This window comes from Ixodes scapularis, unplaced genomic scaffold (genome assembly GCF_016920785.2).
Source record: "Ixodes scapularis isolate PalLabHiFi unplaced genomic scaffold, ASM1692078v2 PGA_scaffold5__190_contigs__length_132052651, whole genome shotgun sequence".
NCBI lineage: Eukaryota > Metazoa > Arthropoda > Arachnida > Ixodida > Ixodidae > Ixodes > Ixodes scapularis.
The window spans coordinates 71462610-71482028 of record NW_024609880.1 but is presented as its reverse complement, the minus strand read 5'-3'; the positions used below and the strand labels follow the sequence as shown (position 1 = coordinate 71482028).

The window sequence follows — 19419 nt, the reverse complement described above, 5'->3', positions numbered from 1 at the left end:
CGAACGCGGGCTTATGTTTAAGCCAAGGTCGTGGGGAAGTCCGGAGCGTCTTCAGGAGAAGCTCAAACCGACCACAATGTACCCAGAGCATTTGCTTCCTCTCTCAGTTGAGAAGAAAAGCAATTGGTCACCTGGTTGTACAAGCTGCATCCCCCCGCCTGGAACGTCTCCTCCCGGTACGTCCCCTCCGCACTTGCCTTGGCAATGAGCACACCGTGCCAATAAGATATCTTTAGTGAGCCCGTGGGCGACAGCATCTCAAAGCTAGCCAAAAAAGACATGCCAAAAGACAAGCCCAGAACCACGAAGAAACCATCAAACGAAAAGTGATGAAAAGGCGGCCGCTAGAGAGGAAGGATAATCCGCTACCCTTGAGGAAGGCTGCTTGACGTCTGCGTTTGGGAGCTTTCAGGGCACAAATTTTTCGCAGACAACCCCCAAAAAGGGAGAGGGAGACAGAAAGAGAGAGAGAGAAAGGGGACTAGATATGTTGAAGGTATTTTCCCCCCGTGCTCGACGTGCTGGCCTTGTTTGGAAGTGTGCCTGCAGTCGAGGACCCTGACATTTGGTGCGCCTCCCCACTGTCTCTCCACTTCGAAACTCCTGGCGCCGTCCCTCTCGGGAAGACGTACCGTGACCTTGACGGAGATAAACCCCACTTTGGAAGCGCCCAGCAGGCGCGTCCACGCACCGCTGTTTTAATCTTTTGTTTCTCGCGTCGATTGCTTACGTTTTTTCTTCGAGCTGACGAAGAACCCCGGGGGGGGGGGGGTTGCCTGGCGAGGCGTTCGGGGGGGGGGGGGGGCGGTGGGGGCGATCGCCCCCCCCCCCCTTGAATCCGCCACTGGGGCGCGCGCACATTTTTATGCCTCCTCGAGTGCCTATAGAAACACGGGAACGTGTTGTGAGAATAGAAAGTTTTAGTAGATCGTTCCCATGACTCCGATAACGATACCCGATACTCCGCCACCGCCTCCCTTGCGCATGCATAGTATCGTTATCGGGGCTATCGGAGGTATCGCAACGATCTACTAAAACTCTATAATGTCGATGGGCGGCATGGCGCCAAGGGGTATAACAACAACTTTCGGATTCCACGTCAAAATGTCCAACGAGACGAAATGTCCAACGTGTCAGAATGTCCAATATTGGACATTTCGTCTCGGTGGAATTTTCGTCTCGTTGGACATTTTGACCTGCTTGGACATTTCGTCTCGTTGGACATTTTGACTCTTTGGACATTTCGACCCGATTGGACATTTCGTCTCGTTGGACATTTTAACTCTTTGGACATTTTGACCCAATTGGACATTTCGAATCGGTGGACGTTTTTACCCGATAGACATTTTGACCTCTTTGTATCGTTGGCCCAGACTCTGGCACTGCATAATGCTGAGACGGACGTCTTTAGAATTCCGAATAATTACAGGCGCCCCGGGTTTTCGCGAAAGCGGTAGTAGGGTGATGACTTGAAGAAATCTGACAAACATTTTTTTGGGGAAAACAAAATATTTCTAATCGCAAAAAAAAAGAAAAAAAGAAAAACTAATTTACGTTGCGGACGCTGGTAGTCCGCTAAAATGTAACCCTAGCGGTTGGAAGAAAATGTCAAATTTCAGATTTGTGCTCTGGTTAAAAGGTGGGGGGGGGGGGGGGGGGGGGATTTTTTTTTAATTAACAAATGAGGCACGTTCCCGGCGACGGACGCTGTTCATCTTCATGTATTCCCGGCTATATTGACCACCATTTAAGCACTGAAAATTTCTAAGCATTGCCTAAAATGAATCAGACTACGCTATATGTTCCGAAAAATTGACTTAAGTTGCTCCAGCTTATTTTTTCGATGCTTAAAACAGGGTTTCCTTCCTTAACCTGCAAATTAGGAGACACCTAAGGCAATATAATTAAACGTGATGAATAACGGCAGCAAATGCAATAATATATTTTGTAATTAGGATACGGTGATGGATTAGGTGATTGAAGCAAAGTTAAAATAACGCTAACTAAAACTTTGGATTAGGTAGTTGGTTCATGACTAAAAGCAATGAAAAACGCAAAAAGACACCAACGGAAAAAAAGAAAGGTTGTGTTTTATGTCTTCTTTTTCGTCTGTATCTTTTTGCCTCTACAATGTTATCTTATATTGCGCCAATTTTAATGTATAAAAACCAAGGAGGGTGCTTCGTGCCCAGGTCCACGAGGTTCACATACGGACGTTTGCAGCAGAAGCGTTTAAAACGAGACTCAAGAGGAAATTACTCATTGCACGTGCATTCGTCATTACGTTATTTAAGTCGTCCACCCCGAATCTTTCCCCCGGATAGGGCGAGCACATGAATACGCAGTGTGCACGAAGAAACCCAGCACGTTTCAGATTCGGCATCGCATGCTTTGTTCGCTGCCATCCTAGCTTCCTTCCCTCGATAAAGGGGACAGATGACTGCACCCTTGTTATAATAAAGTCACTGACAGTGGCATTAGTCAGAAGGCCTTGGACAGGGGTCGGCGCATTCTGTGCCTCCCGCAGTTTTTCGCGCGTTTCTATTCCATATCTGACTCGAGCATACTTGATATAAGCAACATTGAACAGGGTTGCAAGAACTTTCATAATAAGCATTCTTAACGCAAGCCATACAGCGTGTATACAACATGGAACGGATAAAAAATGACACGTGGACATTTCGTCTCGGACATTTCGACTCGATGGACATTTTGACCTGATTGGACATTTCGTCTCGATGGACATTTCGTCTCGATGGCCATTCTGACCCGATTGGACATTTCGTCTCGATGGGCATTTCGTCTCGATGGACATTCTGACCCGATTGGACATTTCGTCTCGATGGACATTTTGACACGGGTGTCACGTGGCCTATTGGACATTTTGACTCGATGGACATTTCGTCTCGTTGGACATTTTGACCAGAAGCCCAACTTTCGGGGTTATACAGGCTACCGTTAATAAAATTGTGAACACGTTCCAAGAGGAGGAGCGTATCGGCGATGCACTTCGACATTGCAAACGCCCTGCCCTCCTTTGCTTCGGAGCAGGGGCTGTGTGCGATCAACGGAATCGCCTAGCAGACGACGCTCCCACCAGAAAGGGCTTTGTGCGCACGCGCTTAATCTTTCCCTTTTGCTGCACGCCTCCGCAGCACGGCGCTGGCCGTCCCGGTGGTCGACGCTCGCTTAATAATATTTAAAAAAATGGGCCACTCACTGTACATACTGTTTGGTGGGAACACCACAAAAAGAGGGAGGATCAGGACAAAGAAACACGCAGACAGGGCGCTGATGGTTGCAAAACCGAAATAGTTGATCGAAACAGTGGTATAGACCACAGTCTGAAGATGCCTGGTTTTCATCCATATGAGCTGTGGAGTTATCCATTACTGCAATTAAAATAGTCACATAAATGATGATAAATTCAAACTGCTTTGTAACACCAAGCATAAGCATCGCACGTTAAGTGTTCAACACAAGGCTGTACTTTGTTTTTTTGCTGGCCGCCATTTTATTTGGGAACAATTTTATATAAATCATAGCGCCTGCCATTTTCAAATTGATTTTAAGTTCGCTTTAATGCACAGTCATACTATGGTATAGCTTCATGTTGTCAGCTTATCGTATAATGAAAATAATACAATAAAACGAAATACACAAAGTTGAAATTTTGCGCCCATAATATTTCCCAATGTTGGCAAGCGTTCCTCTTGTCGTTAAGTGTAGCACGCTCAAAGTAATAGCTGAGGGACCACTTCTCAAAGATGTCTGGAGTTCTAAAAATTATTTTTTTCTAATTTGTCAGTACACTTTTAATTCCAAAAGGCGAACCTCCACTAGGTTTCGTTTTACTCTTTACAACTCGGATGTACTGATGAACTTGTATCTCAACTTTTCTTTTTATACTTTTTCACAGGGTGGCCTTCGGGGTGTGGTCTGGACAGACTCTATGCAGGGAATCCTCGTTTTAATATGCCCTATCACCATCATCGTCAAGATCATCTACGACTCGTTCTACGACCCAGAGATCCGCTTGCGCCCTCTTAGTGACCTCAACATTAAACCATACCTATTCGAGTATGTTCGTTTGAACACAACAAAAATATCGTATCGCTTTCATACACGAAGGGACCCGGGAACGTACTAGAAACTAATACTACATAACAATAAAATAGAATATAAAAGAAGAGAAGATAAAACAAATGAAGTGAAGATAAAAGAAGAGAAAAGTTCTACCTGTAGTATAATCACGTGAGCACAGAACATTATCGAGACAGCTAAAGCCTAAAGTGCATGTGTACCTGACCTCGGTTATGACCGAACAAAACATATTGCAGACTGCATATACCAGTTTGAAATGTTTACGTTCGAAATGTACACATTCACTAGAACGTTAAGACGACAACAGCAACAACGAAAGGACAACAATTGTAGCACACCATTAGACACATATATTTGCAGCGAAGAAAGTTACGAAAGAACACAGAAATGACAAATAGATATTACAGATCACTGCTCCAAGTTCCATAACGCTTTCTGAATGTTTTGTTTTCCCCTTAAACATAGTAAGGAGTCTAGTTTGCTGCGCAGGTAAAATAATGCAGCCTCCCTCAGATTAGCCACGCTGACATAATATTCCTTTTTCTGTAAAACACAAGATTTGGACTCCAATATTTTTAGCTAGTTTGAAGATATTTTTTCTCAAAGCCGAACTTGGATCTGCCGTTGATACCATTTCATAACACATATTATATGAGCTGTGTTGCTTCATTTAATATTTATAATGCTTATTTACCTCTCAAGAAGTTAAGCTGCAGCTTGTAATCTCTTGACCTATGATACTTCCATAGCTCTAAAGTTTCACGAGTCCCAGATCGGGTTCATTGCAAGTTTCTAATCTCACTTTATTCTCAACAGGGCCAGCTTGGATTTCACTAACGACGAGAACGTCTGGGCGTCCCTGATTGCTGTGAGCTGTTCACACTTCTACCGCATGGGCATGGACCAGATTGTTGTGCAACGGTACGCAGCAGCAAGGACGCTACAAGAAGCTCAAACGTGAGGAAACCTTAGCTACAGAAGTGACCTGATCCGTGCACACTCGGTGAAACGTTAAACTTTCTATGTGCAGGCGCCGATTTTTCCTGCTTGTTTACCAAGGGAAATTACGCCTGGGGCGCCCCGTATTTCTATATTTTGTTTTTGTTTTTGCACATCTTTTTTTTTCCCGCAGGCTTCGAATAATTTCGACAACGTTCGCAACTATTTCTCATAAATAGCGGGTAGATTTGATCCCGCACATACTGCAAAGCATTCAGTCTATAGACCAACACGCGACCCTGACGTCACGCAGCTGTGGTGGCGCTGTCGACGGCACTGCGCATGCGCAGACGCTTCACCTCACGCGAATTCGGTTTCTGCGCACGCGCAGTGCCCACACCTTGTGTGGGCAAACGCGGGCGTGTTTGTAAATAGCGTGTGGGTCTATAGTAACTGACAAAATGAGAACGTCAGGGTGACAAGTCCTTCGCACTCCCGGCCTCCAGCACGCGCTTCATGCCTTCCGCCGTGCTTCGGCTGCACGCGCATTCTCGAGGTGCACGAAACGCCGAAGCATTGTTGAAGGTAGAAAGCTCGCGCTAGAAGTCGGACAACTGAAGCTCCTCTCTGCCGTTCTCACCATGTCAATTGCCATACTTAGTGACATGTAGGAAACTTTCCAGACCTTCCCGATAGATCGCGCCACCGTACCAGTGCGTCCAGGCTCTAGAAGGAAACGCAACGCACTGAATCACAGTCAAACGCAAGTGTGTGTTCCAGCCTGAGATATGATCGAGCAATTTGAATGCAAGAGGATCCTTTCTGCAGGACGGCGTACGTGGGAACCATCCTCCTCGTGATTTCCTACATTTTTCTTGGATCTGTGGCAATATCCCTGGTGTACTGGTACCGGGACTGCGACCCTCTCCTTGCGGGACTCATCACCAAAATAGAACAGGTGAGGACCGACTACGACTATCGGAAACGTTTTAATACAACGTTATTCAGTCATATTTTGTGCAACGATTATTCAATGAGTTTTTACTAGAAAACGTCAAGTTAAAACGATTGGGTAACGAAATATGTATTCAACAAACAAACAAAAAAAAAAAAACGCGGATTACTGCTAAAGATTTAGGGTGATCGACGGCATAGCGAAGGCTTGTGACGGCTTGCAACGAGATAATACACTGGCGCCATCTGTCGTGTAGCACTGGAGCACTTAATTTCGGCGTAAATTTTATGCACCATTCTTTTACCGTGCACTTTAAACAGGGATAGGCAAAATACTTGCAAAAATGTACCAAAGCCCAATTACGAAATACTTGGACAAAAATGTATGAAATAAAGACCAATTTGCATTTTGTCGAAAAGTGTTTAAATACTAGCGACAATGGAACGAGAAAATTTTATCACCTTCAAATATTATTACGAATACATCCAGTTTTGATGGTCTGATATCTTCGACTTAAATTTAACCCCGGATAAAATAAAGACCGTGAACAAATCAAGAGTGGAATCTATAATGACCCAGAATCAAATGCTTAGAGAAAAAGGCAGCTCTAAAAATATAAATTGATTGTGAAAAACAGGTGGGTACAACTCCAGAAAAAAAAAAAACAATGCATACAGTGTGAGTTTAATTTCAAAGTTGAAGCAACAAAATATTTTCAGTTAATGCGACGTATTTAAGAAAATAAAGTCACATAGCCAAGAAGACAAACACACCCAGACCCCGTTCATTCCTTACTCCTCTCTTTCTTTCCTTTCTTGGCGTTTAATCGTGCGCGAAGCGATGCAAGTGTCGTGCTCTTTTGCATACACTCCCATCGTGAAGAGTGACCAAAATTGCATTTAATTGCGAAGCACAGTACGGAAAATTGTATATAGGAAGAATCTGAGATGCACGTACTTGACATTCTAAACTATCAGTATTTAAACACCATAAACAAATTCGTTACCTATTATGTAATGAAATCCGAAATACAAAATATGCAAAGTATTTTAAACACTTATTTCAAAAATTTGTACTTCAATTACTGCCAATCTCTGGACGGAAATAATGTGGACAATGTTGCAAGAGGCAATCTCTCATAGGTGAAACGTAGATTTCATCTCGCAAATATTGCAAAGCCCTCACTCCATCGTCTCGAAGCACCTCCCACTAAGCTCTCTGCCAACCACTATTGGAGGATTTTGGGGAAGGAGCTTGGTCCCGATCACTTTAATCTGTAGCAGGCTAGAGGTATACGCGAAAAATAAAAAAGGTTTCGAGGTCTTCCGATAGATGGCCCCAGCCTGCCAGTGCGTTCTCTCGTCGCAAACCATCACACGCGCTCGTCGCACAGTCAATCGCAGTCAAACGCAAATGTGCGAAGCAGACTTTACGTTCACTCACGTAAAAGTGCAAGATAGCGATTCACGTTTTTATGACACACGTCGCGTCCCACAGTATCAATGTCATATGAAAATATTTGACACGGAGGTTTAATTGAAGTGTCGCCCAAGCATTGCACCCCTCCCGCTTAAAATATATATATATTTAGATTTAAGAGGAGGCGTAGTGAGCTTCCTAAGATATGATATACACATTTCTATCTAACGTCAGTGTTTAATAAAACATTCGCAGTTAATTCCGCACTATCTGGACAAGAGGCTGGCCGGATTTCCTGGTTTCTCCGGACTTTTCCTGGCTGGCGTCGTCAGTGCTACGTTGAGGTAAACCTCTGTAGTTGAAATATGCGGTGAACCATCGCCAAATCCATTGCTATCTGCGCGATGAGTTCACGATTTCATATCCTCAACTAAGTGTAACGTCACCCACTTTTTTCTCATTTTGTTTCCGTCTTTCAGCACAGTCTCATCTGTCATAAACTCACTGGCAGCATCATTCTACATCGATATTCTTTCGCCTTTCAAACACCTCACCGATAGGTACGTGGATGTTATTACCAAGAGTATAGGTGAGTGATCCGGCGTCCTCACACCGCTATGCGCCGAGGAACCGAAGGAGGGGAGGAGGAAGCGAGAGCAAGCGGGGACGTCAGAAAGCCGATCTCGGGTAGAAACGAGTAGTGGGTACTACCTAAAGCTATAGCTGCTTTTGTCTCCACTGCATTTGTCGAAACCGTTAGAACGCGGAACGTTGTTTCCGGCGTTTGGCTTTCGCATTTGAACACGTTCGATGAGGGCAGGGGTGACTATAGCTTTGGGTCTACCCACTAATCACTCGAACCAGAGCTAGGCGTTGTGACGTCACCACGATCTCTCATCTCCTGCTCTCCCGCAGTTTCTCGGAGAATAGTATACTCAAAAGATGGAAACGCCAGGAAGGACTCTCAGTCGTCCCGCCGCCATCGCGAGCTTCCTAGATTCAAGAACACTTTGTTGACTCTTGATCTTTGAGCGTGCACGCGCAGCCAATGCGCGACAAAAGTGTAACAATGAGTGCTTGCTGGAGGACCCAAAAGGCACTTTCTGTCGTTTTTATCCTGTCGGTGACCATGGGCACAAAGCACTGAGCTTTGCATAACAAGCCACTAACCTGTCAATTGTCTTTCAGCATTCGCTTTTGGCGCAATAATGACGGCCATCGCAATCGCGATCCCTTACTTGGGTCCTGCAATTCGGGTAAGTTATTCCTTCCCCGAACTTAAGGCGCATTCATACTGGCGCTCAAATCGCAGCCGCGAAACGGATCCACTCATTTTCGTCATGAGATGCTCGTGTAATCGTATATGATCTTTAAAGGGGTACGGGAACGAAATGTTTGCACTTTTTTGTTCTTTGTTTAGATGTGGTCCATGTTGTGTCGGCCGCCCAGAAACATTAGCCTAGTGTTTCTATGCTGCGGGCAGAGAGGTCAAGAAGACTAATTTTAAAACGAATGAATTGATTTCAAAATTGCATCTAGTGGCTGTCTCTGAAGTTCCATTGGAACGCCGTTCGCGCCATGAGTTCCTAAGAAGCAGCGCCAATTCGCGGCACTATGGCTCTCTCGTGGAGTTATTTAGTCTTGAACTGCCCCGAATCGGTCGCTTTTCCGATCACCACTGTCTTTTTTGCGAGAAAGGGCTGGTTTGTCTCGACGGTACTAATCAGTTAAACCGGCTTTCAGTTCAAGCTTACAACAATTCCCCAGCGTTTTCACGACTACAGTAATGAGAGAACGCGCGGTATATAAGAACAAAGACTAGACGAGAGAGAAATAAAAATTGGTGGCAACGTTTTTGTCGTATTCGACAAAATATACAGTCAGAATAGTTTTTGATTCAGTAAATCTTAGCGTAAACGTTTAAGTTCTGAGGCTCACATACCGTTACTTCCGGCGAGAACGTAATTGGTGGTCGCTATGGTCACATGATCTCTTACACCAGCGAATGCCAATAGAGGTAAGACGCCATTCACAAGAGGTGGGGCGCTTCTGCGACGTTGACACCATATATTGTTCTCTCGGTCACAACACTTGCGCGTCCCGTTTTTGTGTCTCGACGTCTCGTCTCACGTTTTACCCTGGTCAGCCCTGCCCCAAATGTATTCTACTACGATAAAATATATGATAGGTCAAACGGTATATTAGTCCCTTTGAAAAGGGTCTATTAGACCCTTTTCAGAAGTTCATCAAGAAATATTGGCAGTCGCCATTGCTCAAACACAAAGTGCGTGATTGGACCCGAGTCCTCGCCGAACACTGACTCAGCACTCGGGTCCAATACATGCACATAGTATGTGAGCAAGCAATGTCGGACGGGCGTAGGCACGGTCTTTTGAAAGGGGACTATTGGATCAGAGGCTTAGTACGAAGATTGTGAGGATTGATTTTGAGAACCCATCCTACTTGCTTGCCCCTCTCGGTGGTATACTCTTATCGATTTTACCACTAAACGCATCTTTTGAAAACACACTACAGGTCTTCATGGTGGTCTATGGCAGTATTTCTGGGCCATTTGTAGGGCTGTACCTGCTCGCCCTGGCATTTCCTTGGGTGAACGCTAAGGTGAGTTGTGTCTTGAACAGTGCGCAAAAACGGATGGCCTAGTGCGCAAAACTATAGTTCGAGTTATACGCAGCCAGATTGCATACTGCGCTCATTTTAAGGTTTGAAGAGAGGACTAAAAAAAAGATTGCGATGACACATCCGAAAAACAAATTGTCCTACTATCAGCAGTGTTTGTAACGCTTGAGGAACAATATATTTTTACGGTCATTGAATCACATGAGAGTTTTTATACTTGGTCTACAACGAATGTGGCACAATCTGCATTCGGGTGCTTGTTTTAGACCACATAGAAACACATCCCATAAAAAGTTCCTGAGGCTGAGGTACCAATGCTTTCATCACATGTAATCTCCATCATATCACTAGCACCTATATATTTTGTTTGTTAAGACAAATTATTCAATCAATAATAAATGAATTTAATCATGATTTTAAAATCCTGTCTTAACTGCGTGCGTTCCTTATCCTACCGGGGAAAAAAATACATATCTTGTTGTCTATCTCAGGTCAGACAGACGGTGCTAATCATGGATTGTTTTAATGCGTTCACTGTATATTTTTCCATTATTCGTTGCGAGTTTGAAACAAGATAGAGAACTCAAGCAGGAATAGTTTACCGGATAAACACGTGTAGCATTCCAAACATTGTAAACATATTCAGCCTCTATAGTGCCAGGCGCGAACGTTCAAATATTTGCAGAATTTAAATAGTATTGTATTTGTACAGGTGATTTATTCGTTTCAACCATGTCGCCACTATCGCCGAAGTATGTCCTTGGCGGGTGCGCCGACGACACAAGTAACGACGTGTCCGAAACGACCACGTCACCCTTCTAAGCGGCACTGTGGACAGGGCTTGCGGTGAAATTTTTAGTTCAACTTTAAACTCAGAGGATAAAACGCGAAAACATATCGATTCATATGCAATAAATCATTACAAATTTTGCAAATTTTTAAAATTGAGGTTGCCTCCAATAATATAATTGCAGGCAATACTGCAATTGCCACACCACCCCTGAAAGAAATAATAAAAAAAACATTTAGTTTGTTAGTCAACTTGTAGTGACGATTATTCCCTCCCCTAATGTTCGCCGAGCCTGATAAATATATTTCGAAGCCTACACTAACCAAAGTCTCACCTTTTGTTTTTATCTGTTCCAATTAAAGTCGAACATTTGTATTGGATTGAACTTTGCTTCGTTTCAACGGAAGACAACAATGACAGTTTGGCGAACGTGTTGCTGCTCACAGGGCGCGGCTGTGTCCGCCATTTTTACCATGGCCTTGCAGATTTGGGCCGTGGCCGGAAAACTTGAGGCGGGCATCCACCCTCCCCGAATGCCCGTCACTCTAGACTACTGCCCCAAAAACATCACGGCCGAGATGATCCTCAAATCGACGTCCACTTTGTCGACACCGGATGTCCACGGGTAAGTTGTACCTTAGGCTGAGGTTTGTCATGTGTGGCTATGCGTGTTCATTGGGCGACACTTTTGACGCGAACAAGCAATCGCCGGCTCCTTCTTTTAGAACCCGAGTTCCACTAGAGCGACAAACAGAAACAAAAGACACCGACAAGCTCCAAACCGGTAAAGCATTCACGCGAAAGTATCTTTGGCAGGCTTCGAATCACTCACGCTTAGTTCACGAGCACCGATAAGCTGAAAGCCTGCCAAAGGAACCATCGCGTGCATGCTGCACCCATTTGAGGCACGTCGGTGTCGGTTGTTCCTGTTGGTCGCTCTAGTGAGACTTGGGCAATAGGCTACCATCAAACTAGAAGTTTGATGCGAAGGTCTCATTCGGGGGACTAACGTAGACTGAAAATTTTGATGCCCGCTAATAAACCTTTTGAAGTAAGATGCGGATAAGCGCCAAGGTCGGGTTCGCGCTAACCGTATTGTGCAGTCTGCATGTTTAGGATAACACTAAGAGCATTCCCAACGGATAATCGCGAAAGGTGTGAAAAAAGGTTCTAGGTAGAGCCTAAAGTGTGTCGTGACTTCGGAACCGGTTGAGTTTTGTTCCAAGTCCCAACTGAAGAATGGCGTCACCCCCCACGCCAATCTCTAATTACTTCGAGGCATTGAGCATCGGGCGGAGAGTTCTTTGTAAGCGGAACCTTCCTTGCAGGTGGTGTCTAAGCGCGCAATAATCTATTTTTTACTTCTATGAGCGCATGTATAGTGTCATAAATGAATATTAGCGGCGCTGTAAAACCGGCCGGATCAATCGGCGCCTGCACATGTCGAGTTTAAACTTTCACCGAATGTGCACTTAGGTAATGAATTTTAGTTAGGGACATTTCGAGGCGTAGCTTACTTCCTGTGAAAAAATGCGACCAATAAGCTTCCCAGGGTCAACGGCAGGAGTATTCGCAGACGACCAGGTGAACGACGGCAGAGAGTTTAGATTGCAGAAAGGGTCCAATTCAAATCGTGCCGAGCGTTTGCGATGTAATGTCCGATGCCTCCAGCGCGTAGCGAGGAGGATAGCAGGCGGAGAGGTGAAGACGCTTGCAGATGATCAACGATTTCGCCACCTTCTCGCAGCTTGTATTGCAAGCATGGCCCATCATCCACGTGATCCCCATCGAGCAATTGGAAACGCTTTGTAATACAGGCTCTCTAAGCGACGACTGGTGCTTGTGGCGCCATCTACCGTAAGCACAGCGCGCACACGACAAAACACAGCGAGCGAGCATAAATACCACTTACACGGTCGTCTGCGAACTACTTCATATTGAACCCTGGAAAGTTTGTTCAGCTCATTTGTTGTGGTAAGGAACTTTCAAATTCCCCCAGGTAAAATGAACAACCAAGACGCGCATTCGGTGAAAGTCCGAACTATACAAGTGCAGGCGCCGATGTCTCCGGTCTAATTCCCTGCGCGAAATTCCCTATACATGCAGGGAATATAATATTGAATATTTTGTGCACAAATGCCGAGTGCATATTCGTCTCCTTTGGGCAGTATGCCCAGAAGTAATATGAATTACCTTATGAAACTGGTTTTGTGTCGTTTTGATTACAGAACAAAACCACTGTTTCTGCTTCACCGGCTCTCTTCGAACTGGAGTGGCTTTTTTGCGATGCTTTTGACTATCGTAGTCGGCCTCGGGGTTAGCACTCTTACAGGTGAGTCTTTACACAAGTCGATAAAACAGCTGAACACTGGTTTACTCCGTCCGCTAAAAGTATTTATAATACTTGATGTCGTCAATATTTGCTATACTTTTAGGGCAATGATACATTTAACAAAGAGCTAAAAAATATGTTGTCTATATGACATACGAATACCTTGGCAAGGTGATGGCTTAAACGCAGTCCACCGCATCCTATATTTTGTGTAAGCACGTGCTTCTTGTTTATGCGAGTGTATAAAAGAAACATTTTATAAATTTAATTGAAATTTAACAAGCTGTATTAAGGTCTGGTCTTTGAGACTTATATTTTGCTATTGATAAAATTACAGAAGACAGCTCTTTGAATCCTGACGCACCCCACTTACCTTTTACCGTTGCAGCTCAAAACGCATTCTCCATTATTTCGGTCACTAGTTTGGAGATATGTACAAGTTACTAAAAAAAAGCAATTAAGTTAAGTTACTGAGTATCAGCCTTAAAAGTAATTTGAGTAGAGTATAAATTGCTCTAATAAAAATTAATTGAGTAAATTACTATTTACCATAAAAATAGCAAATTACTCTTGCAGAAACTTTTATATTTTTATGCTAACGAGGACGTAGCCGAATATAAAGCTGCTTGTGTTTGTACAGAAATGCTTTAGCAGCTGACACTGCTTCTGTATGCCTAATTGTTGTGTACTTCTTTTTTAATGCGAAAGCATTAACTGTCTCAAGGAGCGAGCCGACGTCATCAGTTTGAAGCGCGAAAACGGCACCTTAAATCCTTTCTCCAAGTGAAGCCAGCTCCCAGCTACGAAACCAAGCGAAATGCCGAGACAATGGCACCCAGTTTCCCCGATCCCAAAGGAGCGAAGTAAAGCTGATGGATTTTCGGCCTCGGTCCCATTGGCTCCAGCCCCAGCAAAATGATTTGTTGGCCTAGTTGGTTTCTTTTTGGTGAATGATGTGCTGCGGGTGCATCGTTTGTCTATTGTGGTTTAGCACTGTCTGAGCTTAATTTTGCAGACAGTGTTAGCTTGTTTGCTGTGTTGCGTAAAGTACGTCTAGAAACTACTTGGAAGTGCAAAGTAAATGAGAAGGTATGTACTTCGAGTAAAGTAGTAAGCACACCGGGTGTGCAATGTACATTAAGTAAAATACTATAAATGCAATGTACTTTCAAGGTAAAGTAGAAGTACTTTTTAACACAATCTTTAAGAATGACCTTTCGTCCACTATAAAGCGTTTTTTTTTTTTAATTTGTATGGATTGCTAATGGAAAATCGGAGGTGCATCCGTTTTTTTTCGAAAAGAGCGGAAAATCGGAGGTGCATCAGTTTTTTTGTTCGGAAATAGCGGCAAATGATACTGTATAGGTCGCCACAGAGTAATCGTTTTATTCTCACTGACGAACTTTTTAACACAATGAACTTATTAAGCACTTATTTGTATCGGTCTTATAGCCGAGATTACTTCACTCAGAGAAATGACCAGATGACCTCTCGAAAGACAGCACAAACTATACAGGAGCACAAATATGAGATTCAGAGCGGCTGCTGCACTTTTTTAACTCTTTTGAGTGAGGATGCAGTGTGTACACCACCTGTAGTGTTCGAGAGTTCCTACGTTGGGAAGAAGCAGGGTCAATCCCTTTCTTCAAACGCCTCAAGTCTCCTTGAGCTTCGGGACACCAAGAAACGCCAGTCTTCGGTGCTAATCCCGCAGTTACTAGGCCTCATTTGCGATGTGTCTGTCCGCTTCTCGCGCCCCGTAGCAGGGTTGCTGCAGTGCTCGTGAAAAGGTTTAGGGAGTTCCGCACAGATCAAACTTCTACACCCCCCTTCCTCCCCCCCACCCTTTGCCTAGGCCACATGATTCCCCCTATTTGCAGTAATCAGCTGATCTTCAGACATATCTTTGTTGTGCAGGAACGTTTGTTTATAAGCAAACTTACCACTAAAATTTTAAAGTAGTTTGTAATTTGAGTAAAAGTTACTCGGAAAAAAGTAATTCAAGTAAACTACTAACTACCAAAATAAAAATGTAATTGAAACTTACTAAACTACTCAAAAAAGTAGGTAAACTACAGTAACCTGAGTACAGTAGTTGAGCTACGTACAAGTCTGCTGGTTTGCGAGCTCTCTCCCGGAGGGACTGCCGAACCCAAAAACGCTGTGAGCGCCGAGTAGAGGCTGGCGACAAGTAGAATAATTGCGATAAATAGAAATTTTAAGGAAATGTATTTACAATGATCTTCTTGGAGAAAGCTCGCAAACAACTGTGCGCAGACCAGGAGCATCCGGTATAGGACATTGAAAACGCGCGGCCGCCGTTTTTACAAATTTTAAATATTTCACCAGCTCTAATACCCAACTTATACGGCAGCGTAACGGTACATTTGGCACAAGTACCTGTAATAAAGGGAGCTGGAGATCGTGATCACACAGCACATAAAGATCCCTTTCGCTAAGGGAGGTCCTGTGTTAAACGGAGCTCGCCAAGCTCCCTTTACAGCTACAGGGAGTAGCCTCGGACCCACGAGCTCAAAATAAATATCACAGATCCTACCTTGTTTAATGCGTTATAATAACTTGAATATATATAAGTAGCAAATTATGAAATTATTGTGAACACAAATGCGATGAAGTAATACATTAACGAGGTAGGCATACTTCAGTTAGCAGGTAGCAGCGGCGGAGCGTGGAAAGCAATGTCTGCTAGGAACCCGCACGCGATGGAGCACTGCGAGCTCTTTTTCGAGGTTGTAGACGAGTCGTCGGGCTCTCCCGCCCAGGACCCTTTATCCTTGTCGTCGTCCATCCCTTTCAATGGCGTGACTGGCGTAACCGTGAGACTCCGACGTGGTTCTTTTCTGCCGGGCACTATTTAGCTACTTGAGTGAGAGCTTTCCGGAAAAGTGGAGCTGGTAAACAGAAAAAGGTCCCCCACCTCGTAATTGAAACTGGTAAACGGAGATGATTTAGGGCCAGTGTGGCCAGACGGGTTGGACGCTTTAAAACGAGACTCATTTAGTTGCGCGCTTAGACTTAAAGAAAAATAATTAAGTGCCGCAAAAGCAAACACAAATGACATTTAGGTTTTAAACGTGATATTTCACACGCAATAATCAAAAACTGCGCGTCAAACCGATTTCGAGGAATCATTGTTTATAAGCTCCTCTCGCAGTTTAGCAGGAATGCAATTGACATCAACTCAAACTGCTCCGTTTATTTATCGTGTGATGAAGAATGCCGTTTACTACAAAAACCTTTAGCTGGGGGACCTAGGCTAAAGGTACCTTTACGCTGCCGTGTGAGTTGGGTATTAGTTGAGCTATAAAAAAGAATAGACATAATCCTTTTTTTGTGTGTGAAACGGCGTTCGCGTGCAATATTTCAGGTAATTACAATTAGAACTAGAACTTCGCAAGGCGCACCAAATGTGCTGGGACTTACGGCCACACCCAGCACAACGGAAAAGCCCGACAATTTCCCGCTCCACTCGGATTCAATGTGGGCCTGAAAAGAGGCCTCATGGGATGCCTTCTAAAGGTATATTGCCCTTCTCGCCGGTTTCCAAACTGGTTGTATAATTGCACTGGTGTGCATTCGTTCAAACACTGCGTAACGCACGTAAAAGGCGAGTTAATAATCGCAACGAGCTAGCTAAATTTTAAGCGGAAACATGCAACGCAACTTCAAAACGACAGTGTGATTTTCCGCCTCCCAATCATCTGTATTAGAGTGCGTGTTGATAGGAGCGTGGTTTTGGCTGGAGTCATCAATGCGCTTTTATTTTATTCTCCCCTGGCAGGCGAAAAGCGATACGCGGGTAAGAACGTCCACCTCACTAGTGGTGTCTTTCTCAAACTCTGGAAGAAAATGCGCCTTCTGTCGGACTTTAATGCAGTAAGTGCTCCAGGATGTTTATTTTTAATTTGTTCATTTCTCCAAGAAGCAACCAGAAAAGGACGCAATCGGCAAGTGTGCAGTGCACACTGTTTTAAAGAAAGTTTTATAGAGTCCCAACTGCACATCTTGTTCGATAATATGTTATAGACCACATTAAATTTATTATAGGTCGAACAATGTAAAATAAGCGTGCTGAGTATTTGCCTACATTGATCCTTAATTACTCTCTTTATTCTCATATTCAGGAGGAACAGCCAGGAGGAAACTGCGTGGGCGAGGAACTTCAGGTCTTCACGGTGACCGGTCACATAACACCATAAAGAAACCATACGAAACAGAACCGATAGGAAAGTGTTAGAAATACGAGCCACAATAGGTTCCGGATCTAGCGATGAACCTACGCAGGGCAGAAGTTCTCGCCAGTTCAATCAGATACGGGCTCCACTTACCGTAGTACTGTATCCTTAATCCCATTTTTTTTTTATCCTTTTCCTATTTGTTACAGTACAAGCCTTTGGCTGTCCTTCTCTTCCTGCCGCCTTTAATTTCCGAATCAGTACGTCGCCCGAACGCCGTCCAAGGCGTACGGCACCCCGGTAAGATTCTCCGGCCAGGAAAGGTCTCAGGAATTTAGGACCATTACTCCGACCGGTGCATGGAACTGTCGTCCTATTTTAAAGGGATTCTGAACCGAAATATATATTTCGTAAAATAAGGTAGCAGGAGTGTTCAACGGGGCGCCACAAACCCCAAAACACCACTCATAAAGCGATATCTTGAACGGATGGCCTATTTTTGTAAAATAAGGATGCGATTGAGTGAGAATCGCGACTAACTCTGTGTGACATGTCGTTTGGTGCACCGAGTAAGCAATGGGTATTTTGCAAGACTGGAGCTCTCTTGTTGGGTCAGATGCATCCGGGAAAAGAATTGTCAACGGAGTGCAGAGACTTATTTTTAGTACGTGCGAAAGGCCTACATCAAGGGCCCCTATAGACAAAGGAAGGCCCAATACTAAAGGGGTACAAAACAGATAAGAAGCCACCCGGATCCGACGCCTCAGCACCAAAACGGCACTCACGCTGGCAAAGTAGGCGACTTTCAGACTACTGGAACCTGAGGATTCCAGGTGCAAGATCTGGACCGCTAACAACGTGGCAGAACCTCAACAGAAAATCTCTGACTGCAAAGAAGTGAGAAGACAAAGAAGGAAATACCTCGAAACTCTGCAAGAAGAGGATAGATCGAGTACGCTAGATGAATGGGTACGAACAGAAAAACAAAGAGCCATTTTCGACTAACAGGTAGACTACAGCAGAAGCTCGATTGCCCGATAACTTGTGTAGTTTCGTCCTAATCGCATACCCAGCTTTCTATATCTCCCAAAATGCTCACTGACTCCTTTGGCCTCGGGATAATTCGGCTAAGGCAGTTGACTCCTACATTACGAAATAAACTTTTTCACTCTCGCATTCTCAGCTTCATATTTTGTGCCATGGCACCATCGTCTCCGTAGTGTCGTTGCAGCCGTCCATGAATTCCTCCTGGGTATAATAGTTCCCGAAGTACAGTGCTCCACATCTCTCCGTCAACCGAATATTGGGTTGCATCACCGTCTGCTTGTCGTGGGTGTGGGACGGCACAGGTTCACCGGCTTCCAGGGTCGTCCAGGGGTCCCTTCTCGTCGGGGCCGCTGCATGTTATCAAGTTTAGTACACAGGAGGTAACTGGCAACGGTACGGTGTCTCGAAGAGGCAAACCTTGTGTCAGAGGATCCGGCCTGTCATGCTGTCGGATGTCGCGATCCTGGCGGTTGGGGTCGTAGAAATGCTGGCCAGAAAGGCGAGCGGACCTAAGGGTCGCTGTCGTCGCGACGTCCCGTCTGTCTGCTTTGGTTTCTGTTCGACATCAAGACTTCGGAGTATCAACGATGATCAGAACTCAGACCCGCTTTACGTACACTGTGATGTACTCTTCTTTAATTACCGTTTAAGTGTCAGATTTTCTGATAATTATTTTTTGGATTTGCTCATTCCCTAGTTGTTGAACGCTTTAATATATTTTTGTACTGGCCCGAAAATGTCGTCTCTTTGTCCATACCCTTCGCGTCGCACACCCACGCAAGCGTGAACACGGTCCAGTATAGAAATGTATTGCAGCGCACTCTAAAAACAAGATGTTTACATTACAGGTTATTCAATCCGTTTCCCACCTGTGTCTTCCGGAGATAACTTCTCGTATGGCATGCTAATGTTCCTAGCATTGTATAGAACGTAGGAGTCCCGACTTGACAAAAAAAGAAAGTGAAAGCCGTTTACAACTCCCTGTAACGCCGAATTG

The 19419-nt window shown here is 44.5% G+C and overlaps 1 protein-coding gene across 1 annotated transcript in view; it reads left to right on the top strand.

The window, feature by feature from the left end:
* Positions 1–17790, top strand: part of LOC8041709 (sodium-coupled monocarboxylate transporter 2) — a 29314-nt gene extending 11524 nt beyond the window's left edge. The window contains exons 5-15 of the mRNA XM_040215788.1: positions 3920–4080; positions 4921–5061; positions 5872–6001; positions 7673–7761; positions 7897–8006; positions 8606–8673; positions 9953–10039; positions 11294–11472; positions 13076–13179; positions 16982–17076; positions 17325–17790. Coding sequence (XP_040071722.1) covers positions 3920–4080; positions 4921–5061; positions 5872–6001; positions 7673–7761; positions 7897–8006; positions 8606–8673; positions 9953–10039; positions 11294–11472; positions 13076–13179; positions 16982–17076; positions 17325–17399 — 1239 coding nt within the window. The 3' untranslated portion in view covers positions 17400–17790. The remainder of the gene's footprint in view (positions 1–3919; positions 4081–4920; positions 5062–5871; positions 6002–7672; positions 7762–7896; positions 8007–8605; positions 8674–9952; positions 10040–11293; positions 11473–13075; positions 13180–16981; positions 17077–17324) is intronic.
* The last annotated feature ends 1629 nt before the right edge of the window (positions 17791–19419 follow it).